At 44.7% G+C, this 24,263-nt stretch overlaps 1 protein-coding gene across 6 annotated transcripts in view; it reads left to right on the top strand.

The window, feature by feature from the left end:
* Positions 1-24,263, top strand: part of gpam (glycerol-3-phosphate acyltransferase, mitochondrial) — an 86,492-nt gene that overhangs the window by 45,968 nt on the left and 16,261 nt on the right. For 5 of the 6 annotated variants that reach the window (XM_072479506.1, XM_072479509.1, XM_072479508.1 and 2 more), the window contains exons 4-14: positions 662-735; positions 2,641-2,754; positions 6,476-6,625; positions 8,928-9,027; positions 12,655-12,791; positions 14,481-14,580; positions 15,683-15,895; positions 20,157-20,270; positions 20,929-21,014; positions 22,444-22,559; positions 23,852-23,922. In XM_072479506.1, the coding sequence (XP_072335607.1) occupies positions 662-735; positions 2,641-2,754; positions 6,476-6,625; positions 8,928-9,027; positions 12,655-12,791; positions 14,481-14,580; positions 15,683-15,895; positions 20,157-20,270; positions 20,929-21,014; positions 22,444-22,559; positions 23,852-23,922 (1,275 nt within the window). The remainder of the gene's footprint in view (positions 1-661; positions 736-2,640; positions 2,755-6,475; positions 6,626-8,927; positions 9,028-12,654; positions 12,792-14,480; positions 14,581-15,682; positions 15,896-20,156; positions 20,271-20,928; positions 21,015-22,443; positions 22,560-23,851; positions 23,923-24,263) is intronic. The other variant, XM_072479505.1, reaches the window with a different exon arrangement.

Consider the following 24,263-nt stretch of genomic DNA (forward strand, 5'->3'; position numbering starts at 1 on the left):
TGTTCGGGGAGGCTGGTACGGGAATTGAACCGTGCTGCTGGCTGCCTTGGTCTGCTTTCAAAGCCAGCGATTTAGCCCTGTGCTAAACAGCCCCTGTCATAGTTCTCTTTTTGCTTGATGTCCACACATGCACAATTGCAGTCGCTTTTGGTGAATATCTAAGGGAAACCTGGCTTATTTTCATTTCCTTCACCCGGGGAACCAACATCATTATAGAGTCCCGAGCACCATCCTGACTGAAATCGGGTAATTCATCACAGACCAGAGATAAAAATCTGCCTGGTTATGATTGACAGTGTGCCCTCTTTATTGTATACACCAGCTAGCTGTCTGTCTCTGATTGAGATTGCTAATTTATTACCAAATTATGGAAGGTTTGAGAATGACCAAGCTCATTTTGCTTGGAACCCTTGCTTAGAAGCCAGCAGAGAGGAAATGTTTGTATCGTACAAGTGTCTGGATTCCAACCCACCTCAGAGTCGAAAGGGTACTATGCTTTAGCCAACCTGATCAATGTGTTTTAACTCACTATTCTGAATCTTAATTTGCAGTCACAATAAAAAGTTTGAAAGAGGCTACTTTTCTGTGATTGAACAATTTGTCCAGATGTTTGAAAGCCGTGCGGGAATGTGACGTCAGTGTTTTGTTCTTTGCCATCCAGGATAAACTTTTCAATGCCAGCATCCCATCCCAGGGCTTACGGAACGTGATCTATATTAATGAAACTCACACCAGGTATGATCTGAATCTGTGATCTGGAAATTAACCAGCTTGATTTGGATGATTTTTTTCTCTTTAATTAATAGATAAGTTTTCCCCGGCTAGTTTTAATGTGCCTCGTTCCATTCTTACACAATGGCTTCTGAGACTGTGCTTCTTTGTAGGTTGTGTGAACATAGCCAGTTTCACCCACAATCTTTTTAAGAGTGGGTTGAGATACCACATGTGACTTGGGTATAATTGTGGAGCATTGAGTTGAGGAAAAGAACACAACCTCCTTTACAGTGAAAAAACAAATGGCTGCCTTGAAGGAGATTTCATGCTTGATTGACAGTGAAGAAAAAATGTACACTGTGCCCATCAGTAGTTCAGAGTAATGTTAAATGTTCGGATGACTTCAGATTTGAAATCTGAAGTGACAACATAATTGAACTCCGTAATGAGCATCACATTAAGCTTGCTCGAGCTGAACAGCAGGTTCCAACTTGTTTGTTGGAAAAATGAGATACATTGAGTTCTTCTACTGCCGAATCTTTCACCTGGCTGGTTCAGTTGTCTGAAATTTTAAAAAGAAATGCGGGCTAATTCATGATGGTAATCGGTTTGGCAGGGATAAACTGTACTAAATTTGTACTGTTGCAGATGCGTAGCATGGTGGGTTTGCACCTATGATTGCCAGAACATCTCTGCCTCTGAGGGTGGCATCAATTGGGAGGCCAGGCAGTTTCTTCTAGGTCAGCCACATTAGATGGAATCAAAAGCCAGTCTGGTTATTCTCAAGCATTTCCTAATAGTCCGTTGGGAATAACGTTATCAAAGGTTTGAATACAGGTTGTCTGCGCCCTCATTTTCTTGATTGGGAAATGGTGTGTGGCGATGTGGGATCTAAAGAGAGAAACCAAACAACTAATAATGGGGGGAAAAAAATAACCTGAATTGCAGCAGTCAGCTGTCGTATATTTGTTGCCAATTACTCTTGAGAGTTTAACAATGCGTAAGATGGAAAATATTTATTTTTTAAATTGTGGATCAGCAGCATTTTCATTACTGAAAATTGCCTAGGTGTGTCCTGTACACAAGAAACAGGACAAATTCAAGCAGGCCAATTATTGCCCCATCAGTCTACTCTCAATCATCAGTAAAGTGATGAAAGGAATCATCAACAGTGCTATAAAGTGACACTTGCTTAGCAATAACCTGCTCACTGATACTCAGTTTGGGTTCCGCCAGGGCCACTCAGCTGCTGACTTCATTACAGCCTTGGTTCAAACATGGACAACAGAGCTGAAATCAAGAGGTGAGGTGAGAGTGACTGCCCTTAATATCAAGGCAGCATTTGACCGGGTTTGGCATCAAGAAGCCCTAGCAAAGCTGGAGTCAGTGGGAATTGGGGAAACCCTCTGCTGGTAGTCGAGTCATACCTGGCAGAAAGGAAAATGGTTGTGCTGATTGGAGGTCAATAATCTCAGCTCCAAGACATCACTGCAGGAATTCATCAGGGTAATGTCCTAGGCCCAACCATCTTCAGCTGCTTCATCAATGACTTTCCTTCCATCATAAGGTCAGAAGTGGGAATGTTCGCTGAGATTGCATAATGTTCAACACCATTCACGACTCCTCAGATATTGAAATAGTCTCCTTGTCAAATGCGGCAAGGGACAATATCCAGGCTTGGAGTGACAAGTGGCAAGTAACATTTGCGCCATGCAAAGGGGTAGGCAGTAGCCATCTCCAACAAGAGAGGAAAAAGATTTTTCCTTTTGTTAAAATCAGTTTTGAAGTTGAATTCTGATGAGGCGAGCAAGAAGAAAGGCTCTATGTTGAAAGTGAATAGTGCGCGCACTGTAAGCTCCAGTATACGTTACATTGGGGAGGCGATGAAATTGCTCATATTTACCACGTGCTTTTTTGGGGATTTAGGTACCGAGGTTGGCTGGCACGTCGCCTCTGCTATGTCTTGTTTGTTCAGGAAAGAGATGTGCATCGTGACATGTTTCCAAGGAACGTGATTGAGAACGTTTTGAACAACAACAGGTATGGAAGACTTCGCGTTGGCATTCAAAAACGTTACAAAGGCACGGGATAGCATTGCACGTTGACTTACCAACTGATAACCTAACTTTTTGTTTTGGAAACCGCAAGTATCATGAAGAACTGTCACTATTACCATATAAATAATGGGGGCAGTTATGACTGGCTGGTCAGATGGGCTGGTCAATGGCAAATGGAATTCAACCCAGTTAAGTGTGAGGTGATGAACTTGGGCAGGACAAAGAAAGCAAGGAAATTCATGATGAACTGCAGGACCCTGGGAAGTACTGAGGATCAGAGGGATCTTGATGTGCATGCACATCAGTGCCTTAAGATAGCAGGGCAGGTGGATACAGTGGTCAAGAAGGCATATGGTATACTTGCCTTTATTAGCCGAGGCGTAGCGTTTAAGAGCCAAGCAGGTTATGCTGGAACTGCATAAAACGTTGGTTAGACCACAGCTAGAGTATTGTTATCCAGTTCTGGAATCCACATTATAGATGTGATAGCACTGGAAAGGGTGCACAGGAGATTTACCGGGATGTTGCCTAGGCTGCAGAGTTTTAGTTAGGAAGAGAGATTGGATAGACTGGGGTTGTTTTCCTTGGAGCAGAGGAGACTGAATGGGAGACATGTATGAAATTATGAGGGGCATAGATAGAGTGGACAGGAAGAAACTTTTCCCCTTGGTGGAGGATTCAATGACCAGGGGGCGTAGATTTAAGGTGAGGGGATGAGAGGAAACGCTTTTTCACCCAGAGGGTGGTGGGAGCCTGGAACCCGCTGCCTGAAAGGGTGTTGGAGGCACAGAACCTCAAAACATTTGAGAAGCATTTACATGTGCACTTGCGATGTCAAAGCATGCAAGACAATGGGCCAAGTGCTAGAAAATGGAATTAGAATGCTGAGGTGATTGTTTCCACAGCTCCAGGGTCCCAGGTTCGATTCCCCACTGGGTCACTGTCTTTGTGGAGTCTGCATGTTTTTCCCGTGTCTGCGTGGGTTTCCTCCGGGTGCTCTGGTTTCCTCCCACAAGTCCCGAAAGACATGCTGTTGGGTTATTTGGACATTCTGAATTCTCCCTCAGTGTAGCATTGACAACGTGGGTTTGCACGAACGAGGCCATGACAGCTCAATCAATCCTCAGCCAAACGGAGCACATTTTCAACCAGTGTCCTCTGGATAGCAATCACAAAACAAAGTCCTGGCTGATTCCAAACTTTATTATCCGGTAGCACTGTGGCCTATTGTAGCAGCCTTGCTTCACTCCAGGTGAGAACAGGTGAAGCCTGAAACCGCTAATGCTGAAATGGAGGCTTCGAAAGGGATACAGCAGCGGAGTGATATCTTGGCATAAAGGGTTAAATTATGTGACAGGTTGCATAAATCTGGATTGTATTTCCTTGCGTTTAAAAGGCTGAAGGGCTCTTTGGGATAGAAGATGGGTGTCTTTGGGGTAGAAGATGGTTGTCTTTGGTGTAGAAGATAGGCACGCAAGGTGTGTGTGTGTGTGGGGGGGCGGGGGGGGGGGGGAGCAGTGAACCATGTCCACATGTTTTGATCTGATCCAAAATAATACCAAAAATTCTGACAATATTCAGAAAGTCGGGCAGCATTAGTGGAAAGAGAAACCAGTTAATGTTTCGAGTGGATGACTTCCATCAGAACTGGGAAAAGTTAGAGGTGTAATGGACTTTAAGCGAGAGTTGGGGGAACGTGGGTAATGAGCAAAAGGGAAGCTCTGTGATAGGATCGAGAACAGGAGAGATTAAATGATGAAAAGAGTTAGTGATATAAGGCCAATGGGAGAAGTAAAGAAACAAAAGATGTGTCTAGAGGAGGTGTAAATGGCAGTATGATGAACAGTTGCTGTCCAAAAAAAATGACAAGAGAAGAACAGTAAGATGGAAACACGCAGTGAAAAAGAAACAAAATGGAGGCAGAGATTATGATCTGAAACTTGGTGTTGAGGCCAGAAGACTATAAAGTGCCGAATCAAAAGATGAGGTGCTATTCTTTGAGCTTATTTTGTGCTTCATTGGAACATTGCGGTAAACAAGTGTCCTCAGCCTGAGAACAAGGTGGAGAATTAAAATCTCAGGCGATCAGAATCTCAGGGTCACATTTGTAGGCTGAATGGAGTATTCCTCAAAGCAGTTATCCAATCTGTATTTTGTCTCTCCAGTGTAGAGCAAACTACATTTTGAGCAATGGATACAATATACTAAATTGAAAGAAGTACAAGTAAATCACTATTTCACCTGGAAGTGTGTTTGAACTTTAGAAGGTGAAGAGAGAGAATGTTACATCTCTTGTATTTTCATGGAAATGTACTATTGTCGGTGGGGAGGGTTGTGTGGGGGGGAATAATGGCGTGATGCTCAGTGGGGGGCTCATAGCCAGGGAGGCAGGAGAAAGTGTGGAGGAGTTGCCATTCGGCCTCTGCTAGATATAAGATAGAACACCAGACAACTGCCCCACCCTTGCCAGCAAGTTTGATGATAGTGGCAGGTTGGACCTGAGGGAATGGAGTGCAGCAAGTTCAGAGGCAGACAAGTTAAGAGTGAGTGAGGGAAGCAGAGAAATTGAGATCTCCATTGCTTTGCCAGCATTGCTCAATGCAAAGATCAAGAGATGGTCAGAGGCCCGAGGAAGGGTCGAGCCAAAGGGAGAATACTGCAAATGAATAAAAGGTCTACTTTGCAGAGGAAGGACTTCAGGCCAAAGAAGTGCATGGGTAACGGAGTTCATGGAAGAAGAGTTCAATCTGTTGGTTGTGGGATCACTTAGCTCTGTCTGCAGCATGCTGCTTCCGCTGTCCAGCATGCATGTAGTCTTGTGTTGTAGCTTCGCCAGGTTTGCCTGTTCAGACATGCTCTCTTGCACTCCTCACTGAACCAGGATTGGTCCCTGGCTTGATAATGTAAACTTAAGGATAAGCGGTCCATGAGGGTACAAATTCTGCTTTTAACCTACAATGCCTCATGTATGCTCATTTTTAAGCTGCTCGAACTGTTATTAGTCTATCCCATTTAACACAATAGAAGTGCCATACAACACCATGGAGCAATCAGTGTGGAAGATTGGACATGGTCTCCACATGGACTGTGCTATGGTCACTCCTACCAACACCCTCATGGACAATGCATCTGTGACGGGCAGATTGGACAAGGTCAAGTAGGTTTTACCCTTGTGCAGGTTCACTCAACCTGCTGCAGCCCAGTCTGACCGATATGTCCTTAAGGACTCAGCCAGTTTGCTCAGCAGTGGCGCTAATGGGCCAATGTTGGTGATGGATGGGGAGAATATGCAAACTCCACACGGACAGTGACCTGGAGGCGGGATCGAACCCGGGCTTTCAGCGCCGTGAGGCAGCAGTGCTAACCGGTGCGCCCTCGTATTTGAGCTTGTATCTTGAGCTGGGCTTCTGGTTTACTAGTCTAGTAACATTGCCACTATGCTACCATTTCCACTATCTATAATACGGGTAGACAGCATTGACGATATTCGTAAATTCTATGTTCCAGAGAGCATTTACAATACTTGCAAAACACACAGAAAATTGAAATGTAACTTTAGATGCTTGTAAGCATTATAATTTATTTTGTAGGACTCAATTGTGAGTATTTCCAATGCTGTATCAATGGCATTAGGGTAGAGCTTGGTTCTTTTGAAATATGTTTTTTTTTGTGATGCATTTTTATTTCTGTGAACTGTTGACTAGAGTGCAAGTGGCCATTATGGAGACGGTAGCCGAAAGGATGCCAGCGGAGACTCTTGCTCAACCAGACTCCAAAGCTGTGGGTAAAGTAAAACGAAAAGCTAGAGGAATCCTGCAGCAAATGGTGGCCAATATCTCACCTGTTGTGATCAGGTAATTAATGAGATTGTAACAAAAGCAGTGTTCAATTTTATCAGTAGTAATTAACATAGAAGTTTGAAAAATTGTTCAAAACTTTCTGCATTATCTTTCTGGTGTCCTCCTGTGTTTTGTTTAAAATGTCTGTTAGGTGGGTACCTGATCTAAAAGGCTGCACCTCTGACAATGCAATATTTTCTTAGTCCGACACTGAAATGCCAGCCTATATCATGCACTAAAATCTTTGAGTGAGGTTTCCAACTCATGCACTTCACACAGAAGCAAGAACTCTGCCAAGTGAGCAAAGCTCTCACACAAGCTTTGCACTCTTAAGCCCTGAATTTTGGTAGTCAATGGAAGTTACTTTGCATTTGGAGTATTTGGGAAATAATTTATGGTGACAATAGGTTATCACCACTTTGCCTTCACAATTGAAGATAAAATGACAGTGGCTGTTGGCAGTGCAGTTGGATTGTTTATTCTGATCTTGCACTCCAGTATTGCCTTTGGCAAACCTTCTTCAGGAATGGATTCAAGGTCATGAGCACGTCAAACAGGCTTGCTGATCATTGTTTCATTGTGTTTTGTTTCTTTTCAGGCTTTTCCTCTTGTGTATCTCTCTCTCTCTTCTCTTCTCTCCCCCCCCCCCCCCCCCATATCAATGGCAAAGCCATTGTAATAAAAATTACATTAATTGTACAAAATCACAATATTGCCAGCACAAACAGAAAACAGCGGAGCAGCTGATCTTAATCACTCCAGATTGCACACTCTTCTCATTTGTTCCCACAGAGAAAGCAAATAGATTGATAATCAGTAACTAGCTAAGAGCTTCTTACAATTCATCAGAGGTTTACTCCGGTCTCTTGCTGACTCATTGCATAAAAAGATTGGAACTGGGTCATTAGGAGGCCCCCTTTCTGATCTTTGCAAAGTTTGTTGACCTCACTCAGAACAGGAGTAAAGGGTCATGGTTCTCCTGGGTTATGGAGGGTTCCCACTTCACATTGCTAATCAGTGACCCCTCCCAAAAAGGATAATTGAAGAATGTGGGTGAATCCACAATTCTAATTCTCTTCACTGTTGAATAGACCCCTGGAACTTCCTACTTGGGCCCACGTGGAAAGGATGTCCACTTGGCCAGAATGCCCACTTGGCCAAAGCACTGAAGGATATCTCGCATTGTGAAATATGGCATGAGTCACTACATTATAGTTGTGGAAGGGGGAAACTAGAGTGAGTGAAGTGGAAGAAATGTTCATTGTCACTGGTGCAAAACGCTGGAACTGCCGACCTTGCAGCACTGCGGGAAGAACCTTCGTCACAAAGGCAGTAGCACTTCAAGAAGGAGGCTCACCGCCATCTCTTTGAGGGCAGTTGAGGATGGGCAACACCGCCACCACCATCGACACACAGTGGCAGGAATGTGTACCATCTACAAGATGCACTGCAGCTACTCAGCAAGGCCCTTTGACAACCTTCCAAACTCCGCAACCTCTACCACCTAGAAGGACAAGGGCAGCAGATGCATGGGAACACCACCACCTGGACGTTCCCCTCCAAGTCACTCACCCACCTGACTTGGAAATATATCATCATTCTTTCACTGTCACTGGGTCAAAATCCTAGAACTCCCTCCCTAATATCTCTGTGGGTGTTACTGCAACACAACGACTCCGAGCTTCAAGAAGGTGGCTTATCACCACCTTCTCAAGGGCAATTGGGGATGGGCAGTAAATGCTGGTCTGGCTAGCGAAGCCTGCATCCCAAGAATGAATGAAAAATGAATAAATGATTGCCTTCCTCGTGAAGCTTTTATCTTGAGAATGAATTAAAAAAAATAATCCACCTTGGTGGGTTAAACTCTTTATGTTCTGGCTATGTTTGATTTTCACAAAGCGTAATCGACGCTCATACCCTTTAACATTCCCATTTTCTGTCTGTCACCCCACTGAACTCTCATTGATATCCACAAGATTTTCATTTTTTTATAAATGTTTTTTATTGGGTTTTTGAACAAAGTATATTTTCCGTTATGTACAGAGGATATGATATATATAGAAGAGAAGGGCACACACACACAAATCACAAAGGGAAAGGAAAAAAAAGGTAACAACACGAGAGAAATACAAAATCAATTATTTACACACAAGTGGGAATCTGTTTGGGGGGGCTGGATGGGGGGAGCAGATATACATTTGGGTGCTGGAGAGACAATTTTTGGCTTCAGATTCTGCATGGAATGAGAGTGAAAGTGTAAAGGATAGCCTACATCGAATAGGAGTTGGCTTTAATAACCCATGTTTTGTTTTCTTAGATTGACAGGTTGGGTGCTGCTAAAACTGTTCAATGGCTTCTTTTGGAGCATTCAGATTCACAAGGGGCAGCTTGAAATGGTTAAGAAAGCTGCAGCTGAGGTAAGCAATTACAAATGAACAGAAATCTAATGAAGTGCAGTGTTGAGTCGGGCATTATATCTGCTTTCCTTGTTAGTTGCTAAGCGGAGAGTGAGAGTGATGAGGATGACAAGCCTGTTGTGTTGGGAAACATCTGGAACCCGCACGCACGGCGCCTCCTGATGAATTGTTTGCCGTTGCTCACTTGTTCTATGGGGAATCGAGAGACATTTACCATGTTGTTGTTCAGGTATCTGGTTGGTAACTGAGATGCTGACAGTTCTGCAACACTCCACAGCTACTTATTGCTTGTTGAGGGTTAACATCCCCAGAGATAAGCATTTCACAGGCCTGACACCAATGATTGTGAACATTTTCCTTGGATTCAGCATCAGTGAAAATGCCGATCTTTCAGCATACTTCAAATGAGTTCAGCTTTCTTTCACCTGGTAATTTTCCAGTGGAACTTACCAACCCTATAATACTGCCATAATAAAATATCACTCACTAGTTATTAACTAGTAACAAAGGTTCATTTTTTGACACTAAGGTTTTAACTCTGCTACACAAATGATTGCCCTTGGGTAATGATTATGGTTATAATTGGAATAGGTTTGCAAACGTGGCAGAATTACAGGCACAAACTTGAAAGTGAGCTGATTGAGCGTAGCAGGTGACCCAAATACTTTTATCTGGTGTTAATCTAAGCAAAGTCAGTGCTGTGACAGAGCGATCTTAAATAACCTGGCGAAATAAGAGGCTTTCTTAGAGTAGAGGAGGAGCGTGTCTTCCTTCAGCTTCTTTTGTGATCTTTTTATTTAAAATCTGCCCTTTTCTCTTTGTTGGGTACTAGCGCAGTTTCTAATGTCAGACTTTCTGATTGGCCAAGAGTAGATATGTGGGTGAAGCTCAAATCTTCTCAGATGCCAACGATACCCATGTTGAGTTTAACTGAAAGGAGATGTACTGGTACAACATAGATCCTTTGCCTTATCGCTTTGCCTTCTCCACTGTACAATACTCCCCTCTAATGGTCCAGTTAGAAATAGAAAAACCTCTCTGAGGGTGGGGAGGTGGAAAAGTCACTTGATAGTGAGGTTTCAGATCCTGTCCAGCCATCCATCTCTTCTCTTTCTCTCCCCCCCCCCCCCCCCCCATTCTCCACCGAAGCAGCCTAGCTTTATCAAAAAAGCTGTTTGATTTCCCAGGCCCACTCTGTTCTATTTAAAGTTGCATCTCGGTGTGGCATCAAGGCATTAGCTCCATCGTTTCCCTTTGTTAACTTGAAATGTTTTGGAGAAGCTTGTCAGTGACATGCACCTTCTTGCTGCCAAGGACAGATCTTTGCCAGCCTAGAGCAAACCGTGGATGAGGAAATGGCAAAGAGTTAAAATGAGTGAAGCTGCATTTTCTTCCGACGGGTGGGAGGGGTTGTCGGCTGATGGTGTGGGGCAGAGGAGAGAGGGAGAGCAGCCAAGGAGTGCAATGAGATTGAGCAGTTTGAATTTTTAGAAAACTGTTTTACTGAAGTAAATTCTTGGCAGCTCAGTAACATCACCTGAACTGTCTAACTCTAACCGGATACATTGAACTGCCATGAAGTAAAAGCATTGAGCTGCAAGGAACAAAATGTAGCTGATTATATTTAACTTGTAATAGTTTTCATTTGGGCATTGCAACTATTCGAACTTGAGGTAAAAATCATGGTTCTCCAATGTGGGGCTCCAGACACAGAGCACTATTTGATGGTAACCAGTGATTTTGTTCCAAACCTGATTTACCTATTAAATAAATGTTGCATTCATTCGTGTAAATGCAATTTGGGAGTTGCCAGTTTAATTAAAGGTTGTTAATTCCCAATGATTGGCGCCTGTTAATTGTAGAATATTGTACATTGGGAGCAGTTTAAATTTCTAATCTAATTGAGGTATTTAATAACATTCTAAATTGAGAACAATGCTTAAATGCCTTTTAACCATCGTCTGAATTTCAGAAGTTAAATTATTCTTATTCTCTTTAATACCATATTTATGAGGGCAGCACGGTGGCGCAGTGGGTTAGCCCTGTTGCCTCACGGCGCCGAGGTCCCAGGTTCGATCCCAGCTCTGGGTCACTGTCTGTGTGGAGTTTGCACATTCTCCCCGTGTTTGCATGGGTTTCGTCCCCTTAACCCAAAAGATGTGCAGGATAGGTGAATTGATCATGCTAAATTGCCCCTTAATTGGAAAAAATGAATTGGGTACTCTAAATTTAAAAAAATAATAATATCATATTTATTTCATTTGCTATATGTTCCCCGGCCGTAGATCATGTGTTAATTGTACAGGAATTGAGCAACTAATTATATACAGGTGGTGGTCATTAACTGAGGATTTACATCTCATATATAGGAACAAACTGAAACTATAGTTGTGGGGTTTGGAGGTGCTTGTTTGGTATGTGTCCTTCTAAATAAAAGTTTATAAGTGTAAACATTAGATTCCAGTCCTGTCCTTCACACCTGACTATCTGAAATAGAGCAACATAAACTTTGTGCTTCTACTTAATTGATCACACTGACAAATTTCTGTTGGTAGCTGGTAGGCATCTGTACCACCACCTCCCACTGGCCCGGGACCCCGGGAGATGCCTGATCCTGCCTGTCGATGATCTCGGTGGTGGGATCAGGGCAGGCCCTGGGTTGGTTGCTGGGCCTGTGTCGCCTGCCGCACTCAGTGTGGTGGAGGATTCTGGCCCGGAGGGCAGCTGTCCGAAGGCTGTCAGCCGCCCAGTGTTGGGAGCGCAGGATGCACATGAGGTTCTCTGCAGTGGGGTGCAGGGATCACTCTGCCTGACACTGTGTCTCCCGTCACCCCCTCTGGAGGACTCCTGGAACCTGGCACATCATAATTGAAGGTTCTTTTGTTTTTTCTGCCTCCGTAGATAGTTCAGGCAGTGTCCTATTGGGCCCCCCTCCACCAACACCCCAACTCCTTCCCTCCCCACCACCCTCCTTTCCCCTCTCTCCCCACCAACCCCCTTCCTTTCCCATCTGTTGGTACAGAGGCAAGGGTATCTGGTCTCCAGCATGATGTTTAGTGCTTGTACCATTTGTTTTTTGTAGAAATGTGTTGTGAACTGTTTTAATAATCAGAGTATGATAGCTGGTAGGATTTATCATTGTCATGTTAGATTGCGTAATGATTATACTGAAGTATTTTATATACACATGGATAATAATTGACATTTAGACATGAGTGTAGGGTGGTGATACTCGTCTGCAGTCTGAGATGAGATACCAAAAAGTTGAAATCATATATATATTTTGCGAAATATATCTGATGCAGGGTCAATCTATGCAATCTTAAGCTTGTTTTAATCTAGTTAATGGTGCATGATTTGCAGATCTTCATGCAGTTTGTGTGAAGATTTGGCCATTGAACAATTTGTAGTTCTGATATTACTGCTAGCTTATACTCAAGATAGTTATAGGAAAATGAGTTCTACCACTCATTTCCCAGTTATAATGGTAGAGTGCACATTGCAAATGAAGGGTGAATATATTGCTTTCATTTGACCAGGTTTTGGCCTCATGTCGAAAGGGTCTCTGATATTTCTCAAGTAGCAGTTTCTATTCCATTGATCTCATGTTTTCTGCTCTCTCTGCAGCAGAATGTCCCGTTGATCTTCCTGCCAGTTCACAAATCGCACATTGACTACCTGCTGCTCACTTTCATTCTGTTCTGTCATAATATCAAAGCGCCACACATTGCTGCTGGAAATAATCTGAATATCCCCATTTTCAGGTGAGTTTGTTGAATCCAAACGCTCTTTTTCTTCTTCTCGGCTCCTGCTGAATGCAAGAAGGCCAGGCAGCACCGTTGTATTGTCAGCAACCCGAAGCTTCCTGCGAAACCTCTGCTCACAAATGATTTGTATGTTTGTTCTGAACTTTTAGAGAAATTAAAAATCTTCACCCAGAGGAATTCATGTTTTAGAAGGTCTTAGGTGCTGAATCAGTTGGTGTTTAAGAAAGCGATTGATACTTGATTGGAAAGCAAAAAGAGCAAGATATTGCAATTAAAAGGACAAGGCAATCTCAGCTAACAAGGTAGAGCAGACTGAAAGGGATGAATGACCTGTGTTTTATTTCTTTATCCATAAGTTTGGGCAGTAAAGGCGTTGGCATGAATTTTAAAATCCAAAACAGCAAAGTGCAATCCACCGGGTACACTTTGAACTATAGTTTTCATTGATGGGCTTACGTTGTCTTTTCATTGTGGCACGGAAGGATTCTGTGAAACAGGTTTGAGGAACTGGCTCCAGTTCTTGGTGGAAATGGGTCTCGCGGCCTGAGACTGCCTTTACTTTGGTGTAAATTAGCATTCTTACAAAACAAACTCCGATAGTGGTTGCTGTGGGAAATGGAAATGTCACACAGGCTCGTACGTACACTGGAGGTTTGGGTTAAAGGTTAGCTTTAGTCTGCATATGGTTCATGCTGTCTTAATCTGGTTCCTAGCAGTGATTCTGCATTCCATTGTGTGACTCTGCATTGAATAGAAGGTGATTCATTGCTCTAGTCTATTGACTAGTTTTAAAATGTAAAGCTTTAAAATGACAGGTAAATGCAGTTCATTGTAATTGTCAGTAGCCGTGAGGAACTTGCCTTTTTGGGGGGATTGTTTTATTGAGTTATTTTATATCCAATAAATTATACATTATCAAAAAAAATCTGTGCAAAAACCAACACTTATCTTTACAAGAAAGCATCTTCATAACAACAACCAGGTGGTGCACAGAACACACCTAACCAGAACTCGAATGATAGTACCAGGGAGGACCAGCCAACCAAACCCACATGTTTAGGGTTTGCCCCAGGCTGTCGGGTATTGGACACCCTTCTTCCAGGCCAAGTCCAGGGTTGTGGGAGTGAGTGTGGAGCCATGCCCAAATGTAACGATCTTCGGGGCATCAGATCAGCCAGAGTTCTTCATGGGGAGGGAGGGGGGGTCGGGGAGGGGCGTGGGGGCATGATGCCTTAGCCTTTACCTCCAGCCAGCAACCAGTAGAGCAGGGGGTGGGAGGAGGGAGGGGGGGGGGGGGGGGGTGCGGTGGGAGGGGGAGGTGGGGGGAGTTGGGAGGAGGGGGGGGGGGTTGACGGCAAACAAAAAGGAACCCCAGGTACGAGCAGGATGGACAAAGCCGCAAAGGACCGGTCCGATGTCAAGTGAAGGCCCAAACCAAATTGTATATAAATGCCTCTAAATATGTGTCTCGGCCATATTGGGGAATGTAAAATATGTGTTGGGGGAGGGTTATTGGAACATGTCTTTTCTGACACGGCAGACTAGAAAGGATGCTGCTTTAAATTGAAGTTGGGAAGTTCATCTACACTTCAGGAGTGTTTAGATGCCTGAAATATGGCACTGAAATTAGTTTGTTGTAGCCATTACAATTAAAATATTTTAAGATAGTATGTGTTGATCTTCCAGCACACTCATACGAAAACTAGGTGGCTTCTTCATCCGTCGAAAGTTGGATATTTGTGCAGATGGACGGAAGGATATCCTATATCGAGCTGTCCTACGTGTGGTAAGTTTTGATGTGCAAAATTGGAAACAAATCTTTGGAAGAATTAACAGTATGTCCACTGGGACCCTGCTATAATGCGGTCCACAGGATCTATATCTTGAGACCATGTTCTAACTGGTACCAGTGAATTTAGTCCAACTGGGTATTAAAGGTAAGTTTTGTTTCCTAGATCAATCAGCATTTCCTCCCATGGTAGCTCGATATGTGCGTGAATTGGACCCAACGTGTCTGCTCTTGGTGCCCAGTTCTCAGGCCTACACTATCCGGCAGGGCTGACTGGGCAGCCAACAGCAGCACCAGGTAGGTTTTCCTCTTTCCTCTTTCCTAATGTAGGGGAACGCTGCCTCAGCAGAGCTCAGTTACTGAGCTGAAGCCTCCCCGACTTGTGCGGTTTAATATCACACTGGGCAAACCCTACATTTTGGGATCCACGATGGACCTGCACGAATTCTGCACTATTGGTGGACCACGTTATGGAAGGATCCAAATTTATTTTCTACAGTTATGCAGCTATGCTGCTGACTAAACTCTCAATCTCGCACCTTTTGTTACCACAAACACATTTTTAGTTTTATTCACAGTGGAAAAGATCTGAATTGTTTTTTCTCGTACTGTATTGTATAGTTCTAATTTATCATCAATCCAGACTGGATTCTGCTGCCTACTGGCATGCAACCTCCTGGAGGAAGTTTTATTGTTGCATTAATTTGTGGTTTTGGTCTTCCCACAGTTTTAAGGTGTAGCTTAAGTAAACTGAGTTTAAGATGTTGCCTGGCAGTCCATTGGACCAACGGGAACCGTCTAAACTTGAATTATCTTTTGTGTTGGGAAGAGCCTGTTCTTTTAAGTTGGTGCCTTTACTATCCAAAGTTTCATCCTAGCCAGCGAAGTCCACAAACCGTGAAAGGATTTTTAAAAAGAAAATCCGCTGGTCTGTGGAACAGTGCTTTGTGTATCTGTATTCATTTATTTTTGAACATGAAAATAAGTGTTCAAAAATGAATGGTGCAAGGAGTTAGTGGGCAGCCGTACAGTTGTGTATGAGTAAGCAATGGTGTGACTGATTTATTTTTAATTGAGTGTTATCTGTTCCATTTCGTAGTACATCGCGGAACTTCTCCGTCAGCAGCAGTTTATGGAGATATTTGTGGAAGGCACGCGGTCTCGGAGTGGTAAACCATACATGGCAATGACGGGCCTTCTTTCTATCGTGGTCGATAGCCTCTATGAAAACACTGTTGCTGATGTTATGATTATTCCAGTGGGAATCTCGTATGACAGGATCATTGAAGGCAATTACAACAGTGAACAGCTGGTGGGTAACATTAATGCTGTTTTGATTATAACCGAGAGTGCTTTCGCGGAACTGTTTTTTGCTTTGCTATAGTGTAGACTGGAAGTGAAAACATTTATTATAGGTTGTTTAATATAAATAATGCAGCATTGCATCAGGGCACAAAGAAACATCTGTTCCAATTGTACCACCTCATTCATGCGTTAACTTTACAGAGGGCACACCAAGAGAAATACCATCAAACTTGGACAACTATTTCAGTATTTACTGTTATAAAGATATGTTTTAGTTCAGAGCGTATAGGTCGAGCTATGGTCAAATATTCTCTGCCTGTTCAGTTGTCGTAGTTTCATATGTTGAACCTTGGGAATTGCTGCTTAATTTCAGGAACCAATTGTAGCGCACAATGACTTACGAGAGAGACGAGAAGTGATGAAGTCGATTCAGGCTTTATTAAGCGAGACTTGTCCCCAGCAGTTCAGCAACAGAATGAAGCGGCGGGGAGAAGCTCGGGTTCTTATACTCTGCCTTCAGGGCGGAGCCAGGAGTCAGCAGCCAACCAGGACCCGGGATCTGTCAGCCAATAGCATCACGGCTTCACAGTCCCACATGACCCCTAATACATACCACCACATTCACCCCTTGTTAAAAGGGAACCCGGCGGGGTGGTGGTTCGCATGGTGGTAGGGGTTTACAAGGCTGGTCCTGAGAGGAAAATTTCGGACATGTTACTACAGTTTTAGCCCTACACTGGGCTATGTACAAAGTTTGTGAAACTATTTACAATATTAGTAAGCAAAATAAAATTTTTTTGTTACAATACAACAACATTCTTGGTGACACGCGGATGCCACGAGTCGAGCGGGCGGTCTGGTCTTCCTCGTCGATCGCCTCAGCCCCGGTGGTGGTGCAGGTGCTTGCTCAGGCGTTGTCGTCTCCGGGAGCATTTCGGTGTTTGTTCCTGTTTTACTCCTGGGCGGGCACGGGAGGAGGTCCGATCCCCCCGGGAAGGGGGCGGTCGTGGGGTGCGCCGGTGGTAGGGAGGGGATGATCGGTGTCGGGGGGGGGGGGGTGTTGCCGGCGGGCGCCAGGTCCCGCAGGGAGACCGTGTCCTGTCTGCCGTCGGGGTACGCCCATAGGCGTACTGCGGGTTCGCGAGGAGAAGGTGAACCCTCTCGACCAACGGATCTGATTTGTGCGCCCGCACATGTTTCCGGAGCAAGATGGGTCCTGGGGCCGCCAGCCAGGTCGGCAGTGACGTTCCGGAGGAGGACTTCCTGGGGAAGACAAGGACGCGCTCATGAGGCGTTTGGTTAGTGGTGGTACACAGCAGCGACCGGATGGAGTGGAGAGCATCCAGGAGTACCTCCTGCCACCGGGAAACTGGGAGATCCCTGGACCGTAGGGCCAGCAGGACGGTCTTCCAGACCGTGCCGTTCCCCCGGGGGTTGTAGCTGATCGTCCTGCTCGAGGCTATGCCCTTGCTGAGCAGGAACTGGCGCAGCTCGTCACTCAGGAAGGAGGATCCCCTGTCGCTATGGATATATGTTGGGCAACCGAACAGTGTGAATATGGTGCCAAGGGCTTTAATGACTGTGGCCGCTGTCATGTCGGGGCAGGGGATGGCGAAGGGGAAACGAGAGTACTCGTCCACCACGTTCAGGAAGTATGCGTAGCGGTCGGTGGAGAGGAGGGGCCCTTTGAAATCCAGACTGAGGCGTACAAAGGGGCGGGAAGCCTTGATCAGGTGCGCTCTATCCGGCCTGAAAAAGTGCGGTTTGCACTCTGCGCAGATGTGGCAGTTCCTGGTGACTGTACGGACCTCCTCCACAGAGTAGGGGAGGTTGCGGGACTTTATGAAATGGTAGAACCGAGTGACCCCCCGGGTGGCAGAGGTCCTCGTGGAGGGCTTGGAGATGGTCTATTTGTGCGTTGGCACATGTGCTGCGGGATAGAGCATCGGACGGCTCGTTCAGCTTTCCGGGACGGTACAAGATCTCGTAGTTGAAGGTGGAGAGCTCGATCTTCCACCTTAAGATCGTGTCATTTTTAATTTTGCCCCGCTGTGCATTATCGAACATGAAGGCTACCGACCGTTGGTCGGTGAGGAGAGTGAATCTCCTGCCGGCCAGGTAATGCCTCCAATGTCGCACAGCTTCCACTATGGCTTGGGCTTCCTTTTCCACTGAGGAGTGGCGGATTTCTGAGGCGTGGAGGGTTCGGGAGAAAAAGGCCACGGGTCTGCCCGCTTGGTTAAGGGTGACCGCCAGAGCTACGTCGGATGCGTCGCTCTCGACCTGGAAGGGGAGGGACTCGTCGATGGCGCGCAGCGTGGCCTTTGCGATATCCGCTTTGATGCGGCTGAAGGCCTGGCGAGCCTCTGTCGACAGGGGGAAGGTAGTGGTCTGTATTAGCGGGCGGGCCTTGTCTGCATACTGGGGGACCCACTGGGCGTAATATGAAAAGAACCCCAGGCAACGTTTCAGGGCTTTGGAGCGGTGGGGGAGGGGAAATTCCATAAGGGGGCGCATGCGTTCGGGATCGGGGCCTATTATCCCATTGCGCACTACGTATCCCAGGATGGCCAACCGGTTTGTGCTAAAAACGCACTTTTCCTCGTTGTATGTGAGGTTCAGGGCGTTAGTGGTCTGGAGGAATTTTTGAAGGTTGGCGTCGTTGTCCTGCTGATCGTGGCCGCAGATGGTTACGTTGTCGAGATACGGGAACGTGGCCTGCAACCCGTGCTGGTCAACCATTCGGTCCATCTCCCGTTGGAAGACCGAGACCCCGTTCGTGACACCAAATGGGACCCTTAGGAAGTGGTATAGACGCCCGTCTGCCTCGAAGGTTGTGTACTTGCGGCCACCTGGGCGGATGGGGAGCTGGTGGTAGGCGGACCTGAGGTCCACGGTGGAGAAAACCTTATACTGGGCAATCCGATTTACCATGTCGGATATGTGGGGGAGAGGGTACGCATCTAGCTGTGTGTACCTGTTGATGGTCTGGCTATAGTCTATGACCATCCTTTGCTTCTCCCCGGTCTTAACTACTACCACCTGGGCTCTCCAGGGACTATTGCTGGCCTGGATTATGCCTTCCTTCAGCAACCGCTGGACTTCAGACCAAATAAATATCCGGTCCTGGGCGCTGTACCGTCTGCTCCTAGTGGCGACGGGTTTGCAATCCGGGGTGAGGTTTGCAAACAAGGACGGCGGTTCAACCTTGAGAGTTGCGAGGCCGCAGATAGTGAGTGGGGGTATTGGGCCGCCGAATTGAAATGTTAGGCTCTGCAGGTTACACTGGAAATCTAATCACAGTAATGTGGGCGCGCAGAGTTGGGGAAGGACGTAGAGCCTGTAGTTCTTAAACTCCCTTCCTTGCACCGTTAGGTTCACGATGCAGAACCCTTTGATCTCTACGGAGTGGGATCCTGCAGCTAGGGAAATTTTTTGCGTACTTGGATGGATGGTCAGAAAACAGCGTCTTACCGTGTCTGGGTGAATGAAACTTTCGGTGCTCCCGGAGTCGATCAAGCATGATGTCTCGTGTCCGTTGATCAGCACCGTTGTTGTCGTCGTCTGGAGCATCCGGGGCCGTGATTGATCCAGAGTCACCGAAGCCAGTCGTGGTAGTAGTGTCGCGGCGTCTTCTTCTGACCCCGTGGAGCCGTCGATGCTGGGGTCCTTTGTTGTCATCCAAGATGGTGGCGTCCATGAATCGCATGCGGCCGGGGGTGGACAAAATGGCCGCCCCCATGGATCGCACGTGGTCGGGGGTGGACAAATTGCTGGGGACAAGTTCACTGTTGCTGAACTGCTGGGGACAAGTCTCGCTTAATAAATTGTAGCGCACAATGACTTACGAGAGAGACGAGAAGTGATGAAGTCGATTCAGGCTTTATTAAGCGAGACTTGTCCCCAGCAGTTCAGCAACAGAATGAAGCGGCGGGGAGAAGCTCGGGTTCTTATACTCCGCCTTCAGGGCGTAGCCAGGAGTCAGCAGCCAACCAGGACCCGGGATCTGTCAGCCAATAGCATCACGGTTCACAGTCCCACATGACCCCTAACACATACCACCACACCAATGAGAGCCAGATTCTACATCGTTGGCGTAACATAAAGCTTAATGTCAAAAGATAGTTTTTTGAGGGACTGAGCAGCTTTTGTTAGTTTAGTTCTGTGGCAAGAAACCCGCAGCGTTCTTTTTAAACTAAAATGGTTCAGTAGCTGGTTCAATCCTGAATTAACTATCGAAATGCTAAAAAGAAATTATTATTTTCTAGGGAAAACCCAAAAAGAAAGAGAGTCTTTGGGGTGTTGCACAAGGTGTCTTCAGAATGCTTCGGAAAAACTTTGGCTGCGTCCGAGTAGACTTTGGACAGCCGTTCTCTGTTAAGGTGAGTGATAAAATTGGAAAATCTCCTGAATATAGTGCTTAAAAATGTGACCTATTCAACGTTGTTGAACCAATCATTCCACATACTGATTTATTCTCCCGATTAACGGAAATGTATACATTGTGATTCGTTTGAGATTACGGAGTAGCAAAACCGTGCAATTCAAATGTGACGTTTGCAACGCAAAAGAAAATGGGGTTATGTGGTATGAAAGAACATACTTTGCGTTCTGGGAACATCAACTAGGATGAATGATAATATTGCTTTATTTTCCCTGCATGGATCATTGCGTTTTCTTAATTGTTGTACATTGTGCGTCCTCTGAATACCTACAGGGAATGTCAGTTTCTTGCACCTCACATACTGCTTCTGGTCTCTTCATCAACTGTTTTTCTTTCCTCAAGAAGATTTTACATGTTGCTTTACGAGTTAAGTCTTCGTTTATTATCAGATAAAAACAGGACTTAATAGTGTAATTATTTTGCCAACTCTTGATTATTGGCTCTTTAAAAATAAGTGCCTCGGAATTATGCTCTTCAAATATTACCGTTTGCTTAAGTTCCTTTGTCTGCTATTTTAATGAAGAAAATGACTCATTTAAAGGCTATGACAATGACTAGTCAAAGTAAAAACCAAAATGTAATTTTTGCTACTGCAGGAATACATCGATGCTCAAAGAAACCGTCCATTACCTGCTGCCCTCTCCCTTGAGGAAATCCTTCTGCCGTCTATTATTACTGATAGGTAAGGTTTGCAGTACTTGGCTTCTGGAGTGAAATGAAATGCCCACTTATGTTGTCTGTATTCAACAACAAACTGAATTCCATCGTGCAAAAGAAGCGATTACGAACCACACCTTGAACTGCGACCCTGCCTCCCACAGCAGCAAACTGGCCTACCTGCAGAGACATGACCATGTTTTTTGACTGCAGGCACTTGAAGCAAGTTAGAATGCTCGGGTCTGTCCCATATAAGGCCAGCAAGCATAATTACTCTGATGGCCTGCACAGACGTTTCATTAACAACAGTAGACCTGTTAGGAAATGGTAACTGTTTGCAAAGAAATTTTAAAACTTCCCATATTCAAGTTAGCATTGTTTCAGTGTAGATTTGACTGTTGTGGGAACTGTTTCAAAGGAGCTTCAGGATAGGATTCAGTAACATAAATGCTGGTTGACTGTAAATGATGCCCCTGACATAGATAGCAGGTGACACCAATTGGTACTGCTTCAATGAACATCACCCAAAAAGGTTATTCATCCATGATTTGCTGGCTCTTAATTTTTTTAAAATGTTGAATGCTAATGTACACGCAAATTTCCATTTCATCTTTATTTTCCTTTCCACTCAAATGGATGCCATATGCTGACCATGAAATTAGACAAGGGAGCCTGTTCCCAGGCCTCTACCGATGTTGCTCTGTAGCTCTGCCTCAAGGAGATTTGACTTATCTTTACTGTATCTGTTGTATTTCATGTTTGTTCCTAGTTGGAAGCGGGTCACTTTAAGAGCCCGATCACTTGACCGACCAATGGCATCATCGCAGTTTAGGCGGGCTAACAGTCAGTCTAAACTAGCAGCCTGTGTGACAACACCTTCCCAATAAAGTTCTTGTTTATTTTGTACCTCCGTGGTCTGCAAGCTTCTCTTTTAAAATACCACAGTGTCTTTATGGTTGTTTGATCCAGATTGGGAATTCAGTCTATGGGGAATTACATGTGTGAGCCTGTGATTTAACCACATTGTGCCACAGTACATGTGAACTTCTATTATACACTATCACATTACGATCTTATACTGCATTAATTGACAATCTCTACATTAATTAATAATCTCTGAAGGTTTTTTCCAAAAACATTTATTGTTTTTTGAATATTATTCTGTTCAATCTGGCTAGAAATGATTCTACTGTCCAAACGTTACACTATCAGTGAGTTTCTATGATTCAAAGCTTTCAAGGAGCTAAGAGACCAAATTTACATGAAGAAAAATTTTCTATTTTAATTTCGATTCCTTTTTTTACCATTGGTAAATTTCTGCATTTCAGTTGACAACCTGCCCATTAGACAGTGTTTTCATAATTTTCTATTTTGATCTGTGACTATCTTATATAATGAAATAAGAATTATTTTATCCCTATGTTATTGCACTATGCTCTGTTTTGTCCATGCAGACCAGGCCTTGACTATGCTGAACCCGACCAGGTTCCAATTATAAATTCCAGAGATTTTTCAGATGAACAATACAGGCGCCAGTTGATTTCCAATGTAGCCAAACATGCATTGTTCAGTAAGTGTTGACTTTAATCATTTGAGCATTGACATTTTGTTTGCAACTTTCAAATTATACACCCTGTTTTATCTGAAACAAAACAATGCTGTTTTATGAATTAGCAATGCAAATAAAAATGTAAACACAGGACGTATGGGTAAAATTGCAGGACATGTTTTAGTTGACGGTCCCAAATTCAAATTGAATGTGGCGCTTCCTACCACACCAAGCAGTTGAGTTGAATGCCATTGATAAATGTAGGGGGAAACTGGATACGTACACAAGGATAAAAGGAGTAGTCGGAAATGCTGATAAGGGTTAAAAGATAAGGCTGCAAACGGCTTGTGTGCAGTATAAACACTGGCATTGGCCGGTTGGGCTGAATGGCCTGTTTCTGTGCTATAACTTTCATGCAATTCTGTATAACCTCTGTTGGATTAGCCAAACTCAGATAAGGCAACCATTGGGTATTCTACAGTTGATTCTGTTGGATCCTTGAGTGATAATTCAGGAGTCCCCCTTCCTGTTTGCTGTTAAGTGTCGCCGACTTAAAATATGTTGGCTAGGAAAGGATCAGGCTCAACCTGTGATGGACATTACCACCCCACAGTTGAACAGCCTTTTGCCATACACTGTTGTTGGCATAGGCAGCTGACTAAGGTAATAACGAGATATTAATGCCTGTTACATTATGGTATGAGTTATTGCCTTCAGTCGAGGAAGAGAAAAACATGCCAATTTAACGCAACTTCTTTCCAAATGGTTTGTGGAGTAATGTTTTACCATCTCCTTCATTATTCTAGCCTACCTTCAAAATAATAATAATCTTTATTAGTGTCACAGGTAGGCTTACATTAACACTGCAATGAAGTTACTGCGAAAATCCCCTAGTCGCCACACTCCGGCGCCTGTTCGGGTACACTGAGGGAGAATTCAGAATGTCCAATTCACCTAACAGCACGTCTTTCGGGACTTTGTGGGAGGAAACCGGAGCACCCGGAGGAAACCCACGCAGACACTGGGAGAACATGCAGACTCCGCACAGACAGTGACCCAAGCCGGGAATTGAACCCGGGTCTCTGGCGCTGTGAAGCAACAGTGCTAACCAATGTGCTGCCCCGCCGCCCATTACCATCAGCAAATCCTTTGGTTATTACTCATTCAGGTTTCTTTTAGAAAGAAATTGAAAACAAATACTTTTGGGAAAAGTTAAACATCATCAATCATGTCTACTAAATAGTGTATGAATCATCTCCAAATTGTCTTGTGGCATTGTATTTAAGTATCTCCATTTGATTTATAATTTCCAGCTGCCAGTAGATGCTCTGCTGTGATGTCCACTCACATTGTTGCCTGTTTGTTGCTTTACAGGCACAGGAAGGTGAGAGCTTTTCATTTGTGAGCCATGTATCGAGGCTGGCATGTGATGCCATGGGCAAAGGTTGCAAGGTTTATTAAGCATAGCTTCGGTACACAGCTGCAGAGAAAGTCTGTGGGGACGATGACTCTAAAATGATTGGTCACATGTTGCTTTTAAATTACTTGACTAAATCTTTATCGTCCCCGTGCTTGGAGCATTGCACATGGGAGCATAAACTGAAGGTGGCAACAATTTACAACAAATGTGTGCACATCTTCCAAATTCCCATCCTGCCACAAGCAGCCTGCAATGCAGAATACTGCAGTTGCACGAAAGAAAATCAAAAGGCCACACAAAAGACT

The sequence above is a fragment of the Scyliorhinus torazame genome, chromosome 16 (assembly GCF_047496885.1).
Source record: "Scyliorhinus torazame isolate Kashiwa2021f chromosome 16, sScyTor2.1, whole genome shotgun sequence".
In the NCBI taxonomy this organism is placed as follows: Eukaryota; Metazoa; Chordata; class Chondrichthyes; order Carcharhiniformes; family Scyliorhinidae; genus Scyliorhinus; species Scyliorhinus torazame.